Here is a 16278-nt window from a genome sequence, read left to right as displayed (position 1 = left end):
CAGGCTCGCTGACTTGGTTGATGCATGTCATCATATACCAATTGCATAGATCAATGCTCATGATGTCAATCACTGGATTGTCTAGTCCAGTCTTGATCATTTACAGATCTTCAGCTCTGAAATTTAAGAGATTTGAGGGTTCCTATATATAATTATTTATATTTAACCTCACAGATACCATTATTTGGGGTACTACTTGTTAGTCTATAAATATTTTTTATGTTAATTTTTTTTCTTTTGTTATTCCAAGAGTGTCATATGTTAACAATATGAGGTGTCACCAGGGGTGTTTTATCTTCTCCAGGTCAGACGCTGTGAAAGTCATACCCTTGGGGGAAGAGGGTTCTGATGATGAACAGATGGAAAGAAGGAATGCAGGCCCACCTGTAAATCCTGAAGGTATTATTGTAGTTTATAGCTAAAATGGATAGAATTATCATTAAAACGCCTGCACGTTATCAGAAATGAGCGGGCCACTGTAATTTGATAATGCCCTCATATTGCTTGACGATGGGCCATTATCAAGCCCGTTGTTAGGTGACGTCATAGGGTAGAGAAAATCACGTCGCGTATAATAGTGACGTCATCTGGTTTGTTCTATGACGTTTCCATATTTGTAAAATGTGGTCAGTGACATTCGTGTTGATTGCAGTAAATGTTTCAAAACCGATGTTGTTGTTTCTTTTTATTTGATAACAAATTCCATCCATTTTAGCTATAATAACGGTAACGCTCTTTTTCAGGGCATTATCATTTGCAGAAGCTCTCAGTCTTTTCAACTGCCCTCCGTCGTCGGGCAGTTAATGGAAGACCTTGGGCTTCTGCAAATGATAATGCCATGAAAAAGAGCGTTACCCTTACCGTATTTTCTTGAGTATAGTGCGCACTTTTTTTCGAAAAAACACAGCTGTGTAGAAGGGGGTGCGCATTATACACGAATTATGAGTTTGGATGTTTTTTTCCCCCATGGAAAGACATTACCGTGAGCACGAAACGCCGGAAATACCATGTCAACAAATCCATACTGAAGTACGCAAAATAATTATATAATTACACTGTCTGTCTATAAAAAGTGTTCTTTGTATTTCTGGACTTATGTTTGTAACTTACTTTATTAATTTTATTCAAAATTCCTCATAATATTGTTTTTATTAATTTTGGCGAAATCGTGTGTGAAGCGATCGGAAGATCGCACAACTCACCGTTATTAACAGCAACCACGGTCAGAATACCGCTATTGACGCCTTGAAACGAACTTTAGTTGACAGAGAATGGATACATATATCATAAATGACATACTTTGACTCGTTAAAAGTCATATTTGTTTTTGTTTGACGATTCTATGTCAACATGAAATTCTCGCGCTCACGTGATCCCGTGCGCGTGAGCCTTGACGGTGACTGGTCAGACATGTTCCATGTAAAAAATAATACCCGGGAATAGCGATCAGCTGCTTCGCTTAGGGTTATTATTATTTTAAATATGTTTAGTAAAGGCTGCATATAATTAAGAAAATAATGGAATATATTATTCCTGATAAATAAAATAGTTTCAGATACAATTGTTGCCGATCCTTGCATTAAAAATCCTATAAAGTTATTTCATTGGGTGTGTCTTGACCGAATCACCGGTCGATTCCAAGAAAACGTGTGTACAGCTGATTGCTGTTTTCGGCTTAGTTTACGAGAAAATACACAAGGTAATCTTAATCCCTAGATATAAAACAATGCCTAGCAGAACAATCAATACTATTTAAACGGTAAATAAACATGTCTGGTGATTTTTCATCTCAAATTTCGAATTTGTACTGACGAAGTTTCTCAGCACCCGTTCGTTTGCCGGACTTCGTTTAAAGGGTACGGTGTAAAAATTTTCTGCGCATAATATTCAAATTTCTTTTTTTCCAAAATATTGAACCCGCTAGAGGGGGGTGCGCATTATACATGGGTGCGCACTATACTCAAGAAAATACGGTATATTATTCCACACCCCTGGGGATACTGTAGGGATCCGAGTTGCGATCCCAGGGATCTGTGCACCTGAATGTATCGGATTACTATCATCATACCCTGATGGAGTGAACCATTGCTCAGAATATCAGTCACTGGATTGTATGGCCCAGATATGATTATTTACATGCTGCCGCCTTATAGCTGGAGAAAAATCTCATTAAAATCAGATCTTACTTCTCGCTATCCCCCCAAAAAAGATCTGAGGATATCCCATTACGGGTCATGTCAGAACGACCTTTGATCCGACCAATCAAAGCGTTGCTTACCAGATCATGAAAGTGACAGTCAGAATGTGTTTTCTAATTATGCAACCTCGAAAACATTAACACGGGGTATTCCAAACGACAGTTACGGCCCGTACGACTGATTCTGTCAAAATTATCGTCTATCTCTCGCTTCCGTGGGATAAATATTTGAACGGAGGAGGCATTGCACAGTATGTAGGAAGCACTGCCATACCATTTATCGCAATCACAACCATATATTAGACATTCCAGAATGTTCGTTTGTTCAGTTTTAAAGAAAATTAATCGAGAACTGTGTCAACATATTTTTCAAGCGTTGTCTGAAATGGAAGTCGCTAGGTTGAAACGTGTGCTGTAAAGCTCGTGAAAGCTGCTTTCTGATTGGCTGATGTCGACTTCTTTGTTAGTCGTTTCACTGGTTGGTCGAAGTTCACGAAAGGTCATTCTGACATGACCCGTAATGGGATGTCCTCAGATCTTTGTTTAGTGGCAGCAAGAACTTAGATCTGATTTTAATGAGATTGGCTGGAGTAGGACATAAAAATCCAAAGACACAAGCAACATGGTCCCTAAGTCATGCCATAATTCACTTGTCAGGGGTTTGAATCCCAGATTAGGCTCAATTAGGTTTCTTGGATTTGTCAGCACCGTATCCATCTTTATGTAACGGTAAACACCTCGCTCTCTTGCTGATTATGTCCCTTTAATATATAATTCAATATCACATCAATTCATGTTTTATTCCATCTCAACGTAGGCAATAAGGAAAAGAAACAAAGGTGACCCACTCAGTATCGGTCCGTAGTCACATCAGTCACCACTGAAGTTCACCGTCTTTTGTTCCTACAAGAAAAACATTATATACATACTCAGAGCACAAATTGAGTTTTTACTCCAGGGTTTCTATTTTAATTGGGTTATTACATTTTTCATTGGGTAACCAATATATTTTCACTCATCAATTCATCACTCTATTGGGTTTTTCCCCCAAAGAGTGAACATTTTAAGATTTGAAAAAAATGAAATAATATTTTAGATGTACATATCCATGATAACTGTTCTAAATATATACTTGACTCGGAAAGTAAATTAGCTCGTATTTGTATTTAAAAGATAAGCTCCTTTCTACACATGCTGAAAAAGCTTCTTTGGGTATTTACGCGTGCTGTTTTATACATTTGAGTTTTTCATTTAATACGCAAGTTAATTGAAAGTAATTGGGTTTTGAATATTGGGGATTTGAGGAGTGGTGTTACACAAATACGCTGCCTTATCTGTAGCTCCTACCAAACAAGCTTCACTTGAATCACATCCATCAACAGTTAATGTACAGCGATGTCTTGAACAGTTTGTTTAAAAAAAAATATATATGCTTGCCACCTTTTACAAAATTTGGATGACACTTGAATAAATATGTATATGTATATATAGATACACACACACACACACACACACACACATACATATACATATATATACCGTATTCAACGTAATAAGCACCCAGGGCGCTCTCAGAATTTCGTTGTTTATGCTGACAGCCTGAAATGTTTATGTACGACAAATATATTTTTCCAGAATTAAATTCCCCATAATTGAGAGTGCATATCACACACAAGTGTGTATTATACGCGAATATAATAAGTCTTGAATACATTGATCAATTGGAAAGGGTGCTAATTGGGATTGTTCACTAGCCAATATGTTAGCAACTATTCCCGTGGGCGCTTATTAGAGCCGGGCGCTTATTACGTTGAATACGGTATATATTAGAGCGGGGCGCTTATTACGTCGAATAGGGTATATATATATATAGATGTTAATTACACATACGGTATATATATATATATAAGATGTTGATTGTAATTAGGGACTCATTTCCAACCAAAATCTCAAATACATTTGCCAGGATATGGTTTCTGGTTGAAGAAATCTGTCCTCAAGTTACCTTTATCATATACATTGCTGTCAGTTACTGTCTCCTTGTTACAGATGTTGCTCTGGAAGCAGCTGCGATCAGGTATGTCTTTTATAGCCAATGTTGTAGCAGTTGTTAGAGGATTTGCCTTTTGACTGTTTATTAAATGCACGTTTTGATTTGCAGTCTGATGATGAAAATATTAAAAACACTGATTGATTTTAATATGTGTCATGGCAGTTAAATGAAGCATTACAGACATTCAATGTTGTCTCTCTATTGAGATATATTTTTGCCCATTGTTGTCTATGTATGTAGTTTTATCTGACCTTACAGCAATAATTCTGTTTCAGGGACATGCAGTTAGCAACATTAGAGAACGTGAAACCCGATCACATTGGTAGGTTCATATGGTACACTTGTTCAACATTTTTTGGGTCGGGTAGCCTAGTAGTTAAAGCATTCGCTCGTAAATAAATAATCACTCAATTTAAAAAATAGACGAAATAAATCAATTTTGAACTGTTTCATGATTTATGTTTCCATTGTAGATAATTCATGCATAAAACATTAGCGAATCATTAACTAGGGGGCGGTCGGGTAGCCTAGTGGTTAAAGCGTTCGCTCGTCACGCCGAAGACCCGGGTTCGATTCCCGACATGGATACAATGTGTGAAGCCCATTTCTGGTGTCCCCCGCCGTGATATTGCTGGAATATTGCTAAAAGCGGCGTAAAACCATACTCACTCACTCACTCACTCACTCATTAACTAGGACATTTCTGCTGTTTTTTATACTTGACTTTTTTTATATGCAGTTTCTTCTTTTCAGCTTTATTCCAAAGCAACAAAAAGGACTTCAATGTAGTGAATTCTCCTGGTGCAATACTTTCTGAAAAAGTAATCATTAACCAGCAAGGTAAGTGATGAATTAAGATGTTGCAGTCGATACAGCTGTTCACACACCCCTATAGTTTGGATAAATCCCCCATACAGTTTACAGTAATTGTGATAATGTTGACACCATCCTGCCCCTATCTTTTATGGTCATTATTCATTTTCTCATGAACCCCCTTAATCCTACGCTCGCGCACACGCACACACACACACACACACACACACACACACACACACACACACACACACACACACACCTATAATTCCTCAAATACAGTTCTATTATTTTCTTTAGGTTTTAGCTCACCTTTTGAGAAGTTGATTTGAGCTTCAGTACCTTGTTAGTTCTATTTTCCATCATACAAGGTAAGGATGTCATCTGTGAGATGACTCCACGCCCTGCTACATACTTCTCCGTCAACAGAAGGCACGTTACGGGCCGCATAGTAGGGTACTGAGACTTATTTTGCTCAAATTTGTTATGAACGTGTTCAGCCCATGTTGGACGTCAATGTAGCGGCCATAAAATTTCTGAGTTCTGTGATGGGATTCGAACCACAGAACTTCTGCTCACATGTCGGACGCCTTGTCCACATGACCAAAGAGGTTAACCCCATCAGCAAGCTGACAAGGTAAGGATGTCATCTTGGGATGACTCCACGCCCTGCTACACAATCATGTTATGAACAATGCAGCACTGCGATGTATTATGGCTTCAATTGGCCAATCACCATTGAGAACTGCTAAAATCTGAATGTTCAAGTATCAGAAAGTAATTACACGATCATTCTATACTCATGAATAAGATTGATATGATTTTTTTATGTTTTCAGTTGCTCCTACGGGGAATGCACAATTGGAGAAGATGAAAGGTATGTTGTGACTAGGGATGTGCGGTTTTATCGGTATACCCGTATATTGCAATACAAATTCATCACGATACGTATCACAGTTTTTCCCTCATTATTCAAACTGTGACTGAAATGTATATGCCATGATGTATAGTCTTACCTTATCAAATCAAAACAAAGACAAAACAAATGTTTCACACTCTTTATTTGATTGTAGATAAAAATAATAGTACAATATATTAAAATTGTTTCATAATTTTGACCAAATTGTTAACCTTGCAGCTTTCATATTAATATTTGTCAAAGGGATATGAAAAAAGCTTTTCTCTTGCTAGAAATTATTTCCCAATATACTGCAAAATATTGCAATATGTTTTTGAAATATTGCAATATATCACAATACACTTTTTTGTCCAATTCCCAACCCTAGTTGGGACTAAATCTCAAGAGTGTTGAGAGTGTTGCCACTGTTGCAGACGTACAGCGACCAGAACAAGTATTAACATGCCATGGCTGTAGAGCTTTATATGATCAGGTTTTTTTTAAATGTATTGCATAAACATATTTTTGTTAAAAAATAATTTGTTCAGTTCACCTGAACTGCAGGTTTCCGTTTGCTTATGTCAGGGTGCCATTGTACAGAGCATTCTTAGCGCTAAGGTGATCATAACTCCCATACCTTAACATAGACTTACAATGGTCGTGGTGCTAAGGTTGTTTTGTTCTCAACATGCTAGAGTGAGTAAGTGTGTGACACTAGGTATGGGCTTCAAATAGTGTATTTCATGTCGGAAAATTGATCAAATTATGCTACTCTAAAGAAGTTACAGACCATCCAATTCTTTCATATTACTATAGTTAACCATGGCATGACAGATTAACTATCGGGTCTTTTAGAAACATACTTATTCCTTGATTCGTATGTGCTAAGCGGCAGATGTTAAGGCGATTATGACTAACAGAGCGTACACGTTCCAGTCGCTTCATACAATTGCTTGTTGTCACAGACTGTGAGTGAGTGAGTTGGGTTTAACGCCTTTTAACAGTATTCCAGTTATATCGCGGCGTGTCAGCTTAATGTGGGAGGAAAGCCCGAACTGATGCAGGTCTCGGACGTTTACCACTTCGGTGAAACCCACGAGCATGGATATGGTGCTGACAAACCTAGAAACATAATCGGGGCGAACCGGGATTCGAACCCACAGTCACAGGTTTCTGGCGTTCCCAAGGGACGCAACTCTGCATAGCAAATCGCAGAGCCTTAGACGACTGGGCCACCCATGCGCCCTGTCGCAGACAGGGTTTTAATTCAAGCATAGTTAACGTTCACTGAGGTTTCTACATGCCATTAGAAAATCCTGAATATTTTACAAATACCGATATACAATTTCAAATGAAACATGTGTTACAACGTTGCCCAAACCATCTATCATATGCTATGTTGTCGTCATACATTGATGTATCACTGATGGAAATGTATATGTAGTGCCTTATGGATTTGGTGAATTTTATCAACATATTTCAAGCAGATATTTATAACTTTCATTTGAAGAAAGGTATTGATAGTGTCTGGTAGTGAACTTTATTCTTATAACGATATGCTACACATGATTTCCAAACTTTACACGCTAATCCTGCACAAGACAAATGGTGCATCTCGAGTCATGGATCTATTGTCACATGTGATGCGTTCATGAGCGTCGTTTCGCACAACATAACAGTATGTTAATCTAATATCTTTTAATATATTATCTCTAATATATGAGTAATTCTTCATATTTAACCAACATGTATGATTTCTTTGTCGTTGAGTTTATAAATAATTTCTTTTACAGTTTTATTTACAATTTCACAAGCTATAATACCATGTTTATGATAACATAAATATTAAAACCCATCATCACTTGTGAAGTTCACTAAACTGTCACCAGCTGGAACTTAACACAGATAAACACAGAATCTAGCCAAGTCTGGTTTGACATAGAATACATGAACTGATTGACTGACTTCCTACAGAGAAAGAAAGGATTACAAATCCTAAAGACATCCTATCCAAATGGTGTTTAAAAGTATTAACTGCCAATTTCCTCTAATGATAAACTGTTAACTTTGTCATCTCCAAGAACCAATACTCAGAATGATCATTGGGCACTTGTAAAGATCACCAACACAAATGAGATCCTGTCCACGTTGTCACATCCGATGATTGTTAAGATTGCAAATCCTTTCTACACTCAGGCAACATGGCAATCTGTATTCATAAGGAAGAGAATTTATGGATGTCGACTTTCATTCAGTGAAGGAGTAAGCACATACTCCGAAACGTTGTGTTCCTCATAATAAAGACGTTGACATCCATAAATTCTCTTTCTGTCAGCATAAATCAGGAAATTTACTATCTTCCAACTCTGTGATTTTTCACCAAAATTACATTCTAATAAGAGCCCCTTTTTTCTAATTTTAAGAGCGCCCTGGGCACTTATTACGTCAAATACGGTATATGTTATAAAATGCATTCTGAAAAGATATGTTTTAAACATATTTATTTCACAGAATGTGTGAAACTGGATTGGTAAACAAGTAAAGACTTATGTCAATACTGCTCCAGCAGTCATACAAATGTCATCAATTATGATGTACAGACATAGGCTTAAAGGGCGGGGGTATATAGTTAAATCACGGAATTCCGTCTGTCCCTCCGAGCACATTTTATTTGTGCGACCTAAAACTCGAAAACTACTACATAGATTCTTTTCATACTTAGGGAACACTTTTGATACCTATGGGAGAGGTGCAGTGCAAAATTTGAATTTCAATGTTTGGATTTTCCGGAAAAATACTTTTTTTTTTTTTCTTTTTTCTTTTTGCTGAGAATTCTCTCCTGAAACATTTGTGCAACCTATAACTTGAAAACTACTGCATGGATTCTTTTCAAATTTAGGGAATATTTTCCATACTAACAGAAGAGGTGCAGTGCGAAGTGTGATTTTGATGTGTACTTTTTTAAATATAAGATGCTTTCATGTTGTGAGCTTACAAAAATGATTTATTTCAACATTTGTGCGACCTATAACCTCTTCATGGATTCTCCTCCAATGGTGGGTCCAGTTTCTATACCAATAGGAGAGGTACAGTGCAAAGTTTGTTTTCAATTTTTAAATTTTCTGAAAAAATACATCTTTTTTTCATTTAGATTCTTTTCAAGTTTTAAACTTAGAATATTTGTTCACTTCAACATTTGTTTGACCTATAACTTAAACACTACTTCATAGATTCTTTTTCCAATTACAGCTTCTAAACCAATAAGAGAGGTGCAGTGAAAAGTTTTATTTCAATAAGCTGTTTTGAACTTCAAAATATGTTGGCGTCAAAGTCGCGGGTATTAGTGAGCCCTGCTCACTTTCGGTCTTGTTACCATTAACCATGGTGGGGAGCCTAATAAAGCTACATGTATAGACAAATGGCATGAAATCACTTGTAAATGGTTTCAGTTAAGAAGTATTGGCAGCGTGATATCGGGACTTCATGTTTGGAACCCCACCTAAGTTTGCATTTATTGTTCTCATTTGGGTTTGGATGACATTGAAGGTCAAGGTCACTCAGTGTGATGTACATCCCAGAAAGTTTGTGTGGACAATATATTGGGCATTTATTATTCACATTTTATAAAGGTAGCTGGAGGCAAAGGAATTTCTATTTCAAAGACGTACAGCTACTCACAACCAAACCTAAAGGGATGTTATTCAAGGGGGACTACGTATATCTGTTGTTGTTATTAAGGTAGTTGGAGGCATAGGAATTTCTATGACAAAGATGTACTGCACTGAGCATGTGTTTTCCCAAACCAGAAGTGAACAATAAGTGCCCATACTTTTGTCATTAAGTGAGTGAGTTAATATTTAACGTCACATCAGCAATATTTCAGCCATATCTTGACTTTGTTTCAAAGTTCTACTGCATTCTACATATGTGAGGTCAACTGTCACCTATTTGGTAAAGTTAGAATGGTTCATGATATAGAATTCTGATGGGAAAGTTTGGGGGCATCAGGAAAAGTGTGTTTCTATTTTTGGATGTCATGCAAACACCTCTCTGGTTTGGGCAATCATTCAACCTTTGTACATGTTAAAGAAGGATTTCAGATACAGTAAACTACGGTTATAACAAACTCAACGGGAGTTCATAATAACCATAGTTCATTATAAGCATATCTACAACATAATTACAACAAATGGCCGGGACTAAAAAATAAATTTTTTAACTTATCCTGCATTACTCCGTATTGCATTTACTGCTGTCTTTGACAGAGTGACGAACTGTGTGAGATCCAGCTGCTGAAGAAAGTTGTCCCAACCAACTCAGGAGGCAGCGCCCTCTCACAGTCGGCACGTGACCCGGAAGTCATGACGTCACACAAAAACACATAACTGCTTTGTCACCTCCACAGACGGACGTACTGTGTATCCCTTGTGGAAATTAAAGCTTATTATTTGTTTTTTATATTTTGCGTGTTTCTACATTCATTATATGCTGCTACATTGTTACCTGTTATGGGCCGTGACCTTAGGGTCTTCCCATTCGTAAATTGTAACGTTTATCGCTCGTCTGTGGCTCACGTCACAGTAATTTACGGGCGCAATGTTGTTCCCCGCCATTTTGTTTTCTTTCCCGCCATTTTGGCCATTCACCACGTGGCCACGTAATGTCGTGTTCTGCGTTTTGAATTCTCTCTTTGGCTTGGGTAATACATTACATTTATGTATGTTGTTTTGGTGTGCTTAAAGCCTTGCCTTTTCGCTACCTCTCAGCGTAATTGTTTCTTCTCATAAACTTCAATATAATACGAAGTTTTTGAGTTACATTATGTCTCCCGTACTCTGTGGTTTTGCCACATGGTTACGTGTTTGCACATGGTTATGTGTTTGCTTAAAGCTATGCTTTTCGCTACCTTTTAGCGTCATTGTTTGATCTCATAAACTTCATTGAAATACAAAGTTTCTGAATCACATTATGCTTCCCATACTTTGTGATTGGCCACATGGTTATGTGTTTGCTTAAAGCTATGCTTTTTCGCTACCTTTTAGCGTCATTGTTTGATCTCATAAACTTCATTGAAATACAAAGTTTCTGAATCACATTATGCTTCCCGCACTTTGTGGCTTTGCCACATAGTTATGTTTTGCTTAAATTCCAGATTTTCTGCCTCGCTGCACTTGTTGCCGCGGGAACAAATCTGGTCGGGGCCGCCCCTTTCTGCCGTGATTGTACGACGCCCTGTACTTTCACAAGGCAGTGCCGATGTTGCAGTCATTCGTCGCTGTGATCCTTCAGCTCATGCGAGTATCCAGGACACACCTGGCTCAACGTGCTCGTCGACCCCCACCTACGTTGACGGCAGCAGCGCTCAGCGGAGCTTCGCAAGTGCTCCCAGCACCAACGGCGGCTCCCAACGTAGAGTCTGCCTCCCATGGCACGACATACGACCGTTCACGGTCTCCTACTCCACCGGCGGCTCCAGCGCTCCCAACGTAGAGTCTGCCTCCCCTGGCACGACATACGACCGTTCACGGTCTCCAACACCACCACATCAACGCCGGCGCCCCCGGCGCCTCTGATGTCCCGGCGCTCCCGGCGCTCCCGGCGCTTCCCGGCGCCTCCGATGTCCCGGCGCTCCCGGCGCTCCCTCCGGCGCCTCCGATGTCCCGGCGCTCCCGGCGCCTCGTGCGCTCCCGGCGCTCCCGGCGCCTCCGGCGCCTCCGATGTCTCGGCGCCTCCGGCGCCTCTGATGTCCCGGCGCTCCCGGCGCCTCTGATGTCTCGGCGCCTCGTGCATTCCCGGCGCCTCTGATGTCTCCGCGCTCCGGCGCCTCCGCATCCTCTGATGTCTTCGGCGCTCCCGGCGCCTCTAAGGTCTTTGATCTCATGATCTTCGACGCCTCTAATGTCTCTGGCGCCTCTGACTACTCCGGCGCCTCAAGAGTTACGGAAGAAGCGCCTATGATATATCCGGCGCCTAAGATGACCTCCGGCGCCCAGATCAACAAGCTTTATCAAGCTCAGATCAACGAGCCGACTATCCGATCTTCTACTGCGGCTTAAGGGGCACCATCGGCAATCGCCTCCCCGGCGCCCCTGCCCTCTTCTCTTGCTGCCCTCTTCTCTTGCTGCCGTCTCATAACTCGTCACACGGAGAAGCATGGTGAAACAACTGTCGCCGCTCCTGTCGCTACTCTCCCGTCGGTCTTCGGGATCGTGACTATCCTTCTACTTTCTGGGTGGAATCTTTTCAACCAATAGACAGTTGGTCTGATTCAACTTGCCCACTGAGACGTTATCCATAATCCCGTCGTTTAAAGCGCTATGATTCCGGAGAGATGACCTGCGGGTTTCCATCGAAACAGAGCGTCATGTGAACAGCGTCTGTATCAGATTCGACGACGACATCCACTTACAAAGAGTTTACTTCGTCGACATCGCCGACACCAACGCTGTTCTACCCTACCCTAGCGCCAGCGTTCCTGAAAGAGACTCTTCCTCGGCGCTCACCGGGTTTTCCACGACGCCCATGGGGTTCCGTGTTTTATCGCAAAACTCGGGTACACCACTTGATCGTCTCTCACGCAGTTCATTGAGGATTGTCTGTGTGTGGAGTTTGCACCTCAGTTCCGACTCCAAGGCGGTTTTCTCGGCTACTGCGCAGTGTGATTTACATGTCACGTGTCAAGTACTCGGACTGTCAACAACTCCGACCGGAATTAGGTCAACTTACCATGGCAAGGGGTGCCATGTATTTCTACAGATTGGTTTCCATGTCTACCTGTACGCTTGGTGCTACCACTCAACCAGGCGCCTGTCGCAGTCCATCCATGCACGGATGTTGGAAACAATAGACCTCCTCTACCAACACGGCTGTCACGAGGAACCTTGTTTCATCAACCCTTCGCTGTAAGAACGATAGCGCCTATAGGCGTTCAAGGGATGGAAAAGATCGCCTTCCTTCGTCCGGTTTGATCTTTTCGACTACGACACCTTCCTATCTTCCGCCTTGACTACCGGACACAGTGTCGATTTGATACTTAAAGTCCCTCGGCCGTCCCACTGACCCCTGTTGCATACCTGCCTCGTATCGTGTTGTCGTCCTCCATCGTCACCTCGATATAAGAACAGGAGTACTTATACGCCGCTTCAGGGATGAAAACGATCTCATTACTTCGTGCAATGGCCATATTGCCTCGACTTCCTACTACCCGGTTACGTCGATGCCCCGGCGGTCGATTGTGAAGCTGGTTTACTTCGTCTACTTGAGGTTGGCTCGCAGGCGATCACACCTTTTTCCGAATCGTACCGACGGTACGCAATCGCAGACCCCTGTTGCTGACTACCACCCCTGCCACCTTGTCAGTGGCTAGTGGCCCACACCAGCCCACATTGTGACCACCTGTGATCCAGAGATCAACACCATTGGCACAGCAACAGCCTCGAGATAAAGGCTTATCCAGGACGTCGCTTGCTGACAGTGCTTTCTCGGTCACGCCCTGTTGATCGTGTCCACTGACGACGTCACCGTGGTGTGGTGTTTGCGGACCCAGAGTACTCGCCCCTCTCCCGGCGCTACAAACTCGACCGGCGCCCCCGAGAATCACCATCTTCGGCGTTCCAGGCGCCTCAAGCTCTCCGACGCCTCACGCTCTCCGGCGCCTCGGGCCAGAATATGTCAAACGGTCGACACCCCAACCCTAGATCTGTTTGCCTCATATCTGAATGTGGCCAGCTGTCGTCTTCCATTCCACCTGTGCCGGATACGACCGCTGTGGCAGTCGAAGCCTTCCATCGTTCCTGAGAAGGATTACGCGTGTACGCTTTTCCGACTCCGGTTCTCCCTCCCATGGTTCTTCAGAGATCCAGGCCACTCGACCCCTGCCATTGACTTTGGTCTCGCCTTATTGGTCAGCCAGAAGTTGGGTTATCGACCTCCGAAACATACCCAGAGACAACCCCTGGAACTTCCGGTGTGGTCCAACCTTCTGCTCCATCCACACGGTCTGTTGCCACACCCTCATACCCGCATGTTATCGTCTGCACGCCTGACACACCTGCAGAAAGCCAAGGGCTATTCGGCTTGAGCGACCAAGGCTATTGCTTCAGCCCACCGTCCATCTACAGGGGGACTGTATGCTGATAACTGATGCTTGTTCCAGGCATTTTGTTCTGACAAACACCAGGATCCGATGACAGCGTCACCGCAGATCCTGGTTCAGTTCCTTCTGTACTTGCGTAGCACCCGTCGGTTGAAGGGCTTACCACCCCCACACACCTGGTCGCCATCTACTCCGTTCTGGCCATCCCGGACGATCGGAGAAAGACGAAAATTCCCGACCTACGGGCCTGGCTGCGCTCGTTCAGTCTTGAAGACCTGAAGGCCAAGTTCGGACCGCCTGCGTTGGATCTGACTGTGGTCTTCAACGCCCTTCGAACCACTCCCCTCGTCTTCCTTCTACGACCTTAAGTAGAAGACGGGTGTTTCTACTGGTTTTGACTACTGCCGCTCGAGTCCATGTACAGCACGCCCTCGACGTCTCCCGTGCCCGGTTCGAATGCGGTACCCAGGGCGCCGTTCATCATGGACCGTACTGGGACGTCAGCGTAAAGACTCAACTCCCAGGACAGCCTGATAGATCATTCCTTGTCCCCTCCCCCCTCGTCCAGTGTGGGTGCCGAGGATGAGGATGAGCGTCATTATGCCCAGTAAGGGCACTGAAGGTTATTCTACGATCTAAAGACTGCCGCAAGTCTAGGAAACACCTTTTTCTGCCGGTCTCCCCTTCGTCGCAGTCGTTGGTCAGCCGGAATACTTTTCCCTGTGGCTCCGGACGGTCATCCTTAAAGCTTATGAGCCGCCGGATTGGACCCTCCCCCCAAAGGCTATCACCTGAAATAAAATGAGATCAGGGCGATCGTATTTACACTGGTTCTTCACGGTATACTGTTCCATCCTGTCGTTCAGGGAAGCCTGTTCGTGGCGATCGGACACCGCCTTCACCAACCACTACTTCCGTGATGTAGCCTTGAAAGTTGTCGCCGGCGTTCACAGTTTTGGTCCCTGGTTGTAGCCCAACAGGTCATCTATCTCCGACGCCACTGATTCTCCGATACCCTGAGCGGGGCCCGTCGACCTCTCTGGTGTTTATCACCCCAGACGAGACGGATCTCTTGCGTTCCGCATTCGCTCTTAGGTCAGTTTTAGTTTTGGGTTACCCGACTCATTCTATTGCTGTCACCTATCCGGGTTTTACTTTTTGCATCAACTCTCGTTTCCTGACGACAGGAATGGTAGTAGATGTGGACACCGGCGCCGACGCCAACGCCGCTGCTTCTCTGATACCTGAGCGGTGCCCGTCGACCTCACCGGTGTTCCTTGCCTCCAGCCTAGAGGGCTATCCTGCGTTTCGCATTCGCTCTTGGGATTGGTCGTAGATTTTGCCGCCGACGCCGCTGATTCTTCGATTCCCCGAGCGGGGCCCGTCGAACTCTCTGGTGTTTATCGCCTCAGATTAGAGGGCTCTACTGCGTTTCGCTTTCGCTCTTCGGTAAGTTATATATTTTGGCAACACGCCTCATTGTATTTCGGTTACCTATTCGGGCGTTTCGTTTTTGCATCGACTCTTGTTTCCTGAAGACAGGAATGGTCGTAGATGTTCCGGTCATCACTTGTATGCGGTGCGGATTCATCGGACCTTGATGAGGGTTTAATATGGTTCACATCTGCAGGTATGCCCACCGGCCATGCCGTCTGATAAAGATGCAATACGGAGTAATGCAGGATAAGTTAAAAAATTTAGTAAAATCTAAATATTTTTTACATTTGTATACTTATCCTGCATTACGAAGTCTAAGTGCCCTCCCTTTCGCTACGCTACCTCCCCACGAAGTTTCAGATGTTATGTTTAAAGCAGTTATGTGTTTTTGTGTGACGTCATGACTTCCGGGTCACGTGCTGACTGTGAGAGGGCGCTGCCTCCTGAGTTGGTTGGGACAACTTTCTTCAGCAGCTGGATCTCACACAGTTCGTCACTCTGTCAAAGACAGCAGTAAATGCAATACGGAGTAATGCAGGATAAGTATACAAATGTAAAAAATATTTAGATTTTACTAAGTTTGTTATATCAGTCAGTTTGTTATAAGCGTGTTATAAACAAAGTTTACTTATCTGTGAACAGATGTATAATGTATGTTATTTCTGTTATTGTCCTACACACATATATATATGTGTATATATATATATATATATACGGTAGTAAATGTAGGACAATAACAGAAATAACATACATCATACATCTATTCACAGATATTCATATATATA

General features: G+C 42.5%; 1 protein-coding gene across 1 annotated transcript in view; it reads left to right on the top strand.

The window, feature by feature from the left end:
- LOC139454462 (serine/threonine-protein phosphatase 6 regulatory ankyrin repeat subunit A-like) overlaps positions 1 to 16278 on the top strand; it is a 38686-nt gene that overhangs the window by 12945 nt on the left and 9463 nt on the right. Inside the window, exons 3-7 of the mRNA XM_071236179.1 lie at positions 305 to 399; positions 4247 to 4274; positions 4526 to 4572; positions 5004 to 5090; positions 5902 to 5940. Coding sequence (XP_071092280.1) covers positions 305 to 399; positions 4247 to 4274; positions 4526 to 4572; positions 5004 to 5090; positions 5902 to 5940 — 296 coding nt within the window. The remainder of the gene's footprint in view (positions 1 to 304; positions 400 to 4246; positions 4275 to 4525; positions 4573 to 5003; positions 5091 to 5901; positions 5941 to 16278) is intronic.

This window comes from Haliotis cracherodii, unplaced genomic scaffold, assembly GCF_022045235.1.
Source record: "Haliotis cracherodii isolate W230 unplaced genomic scaffold, xgHalCrac1.p SCAF_10, whole genome shotgun sequence".
NCBI lineage: Eukaryota > Metazoa > Mollusca > Gastropoda > Lepetellida > Haliotidae > Haliotis > Haliotis cracherodii.
Note: the sequence above shows the minus strand (reverse complement) of the source record. Positions and strands in the feature narration are given on the sequence as shown.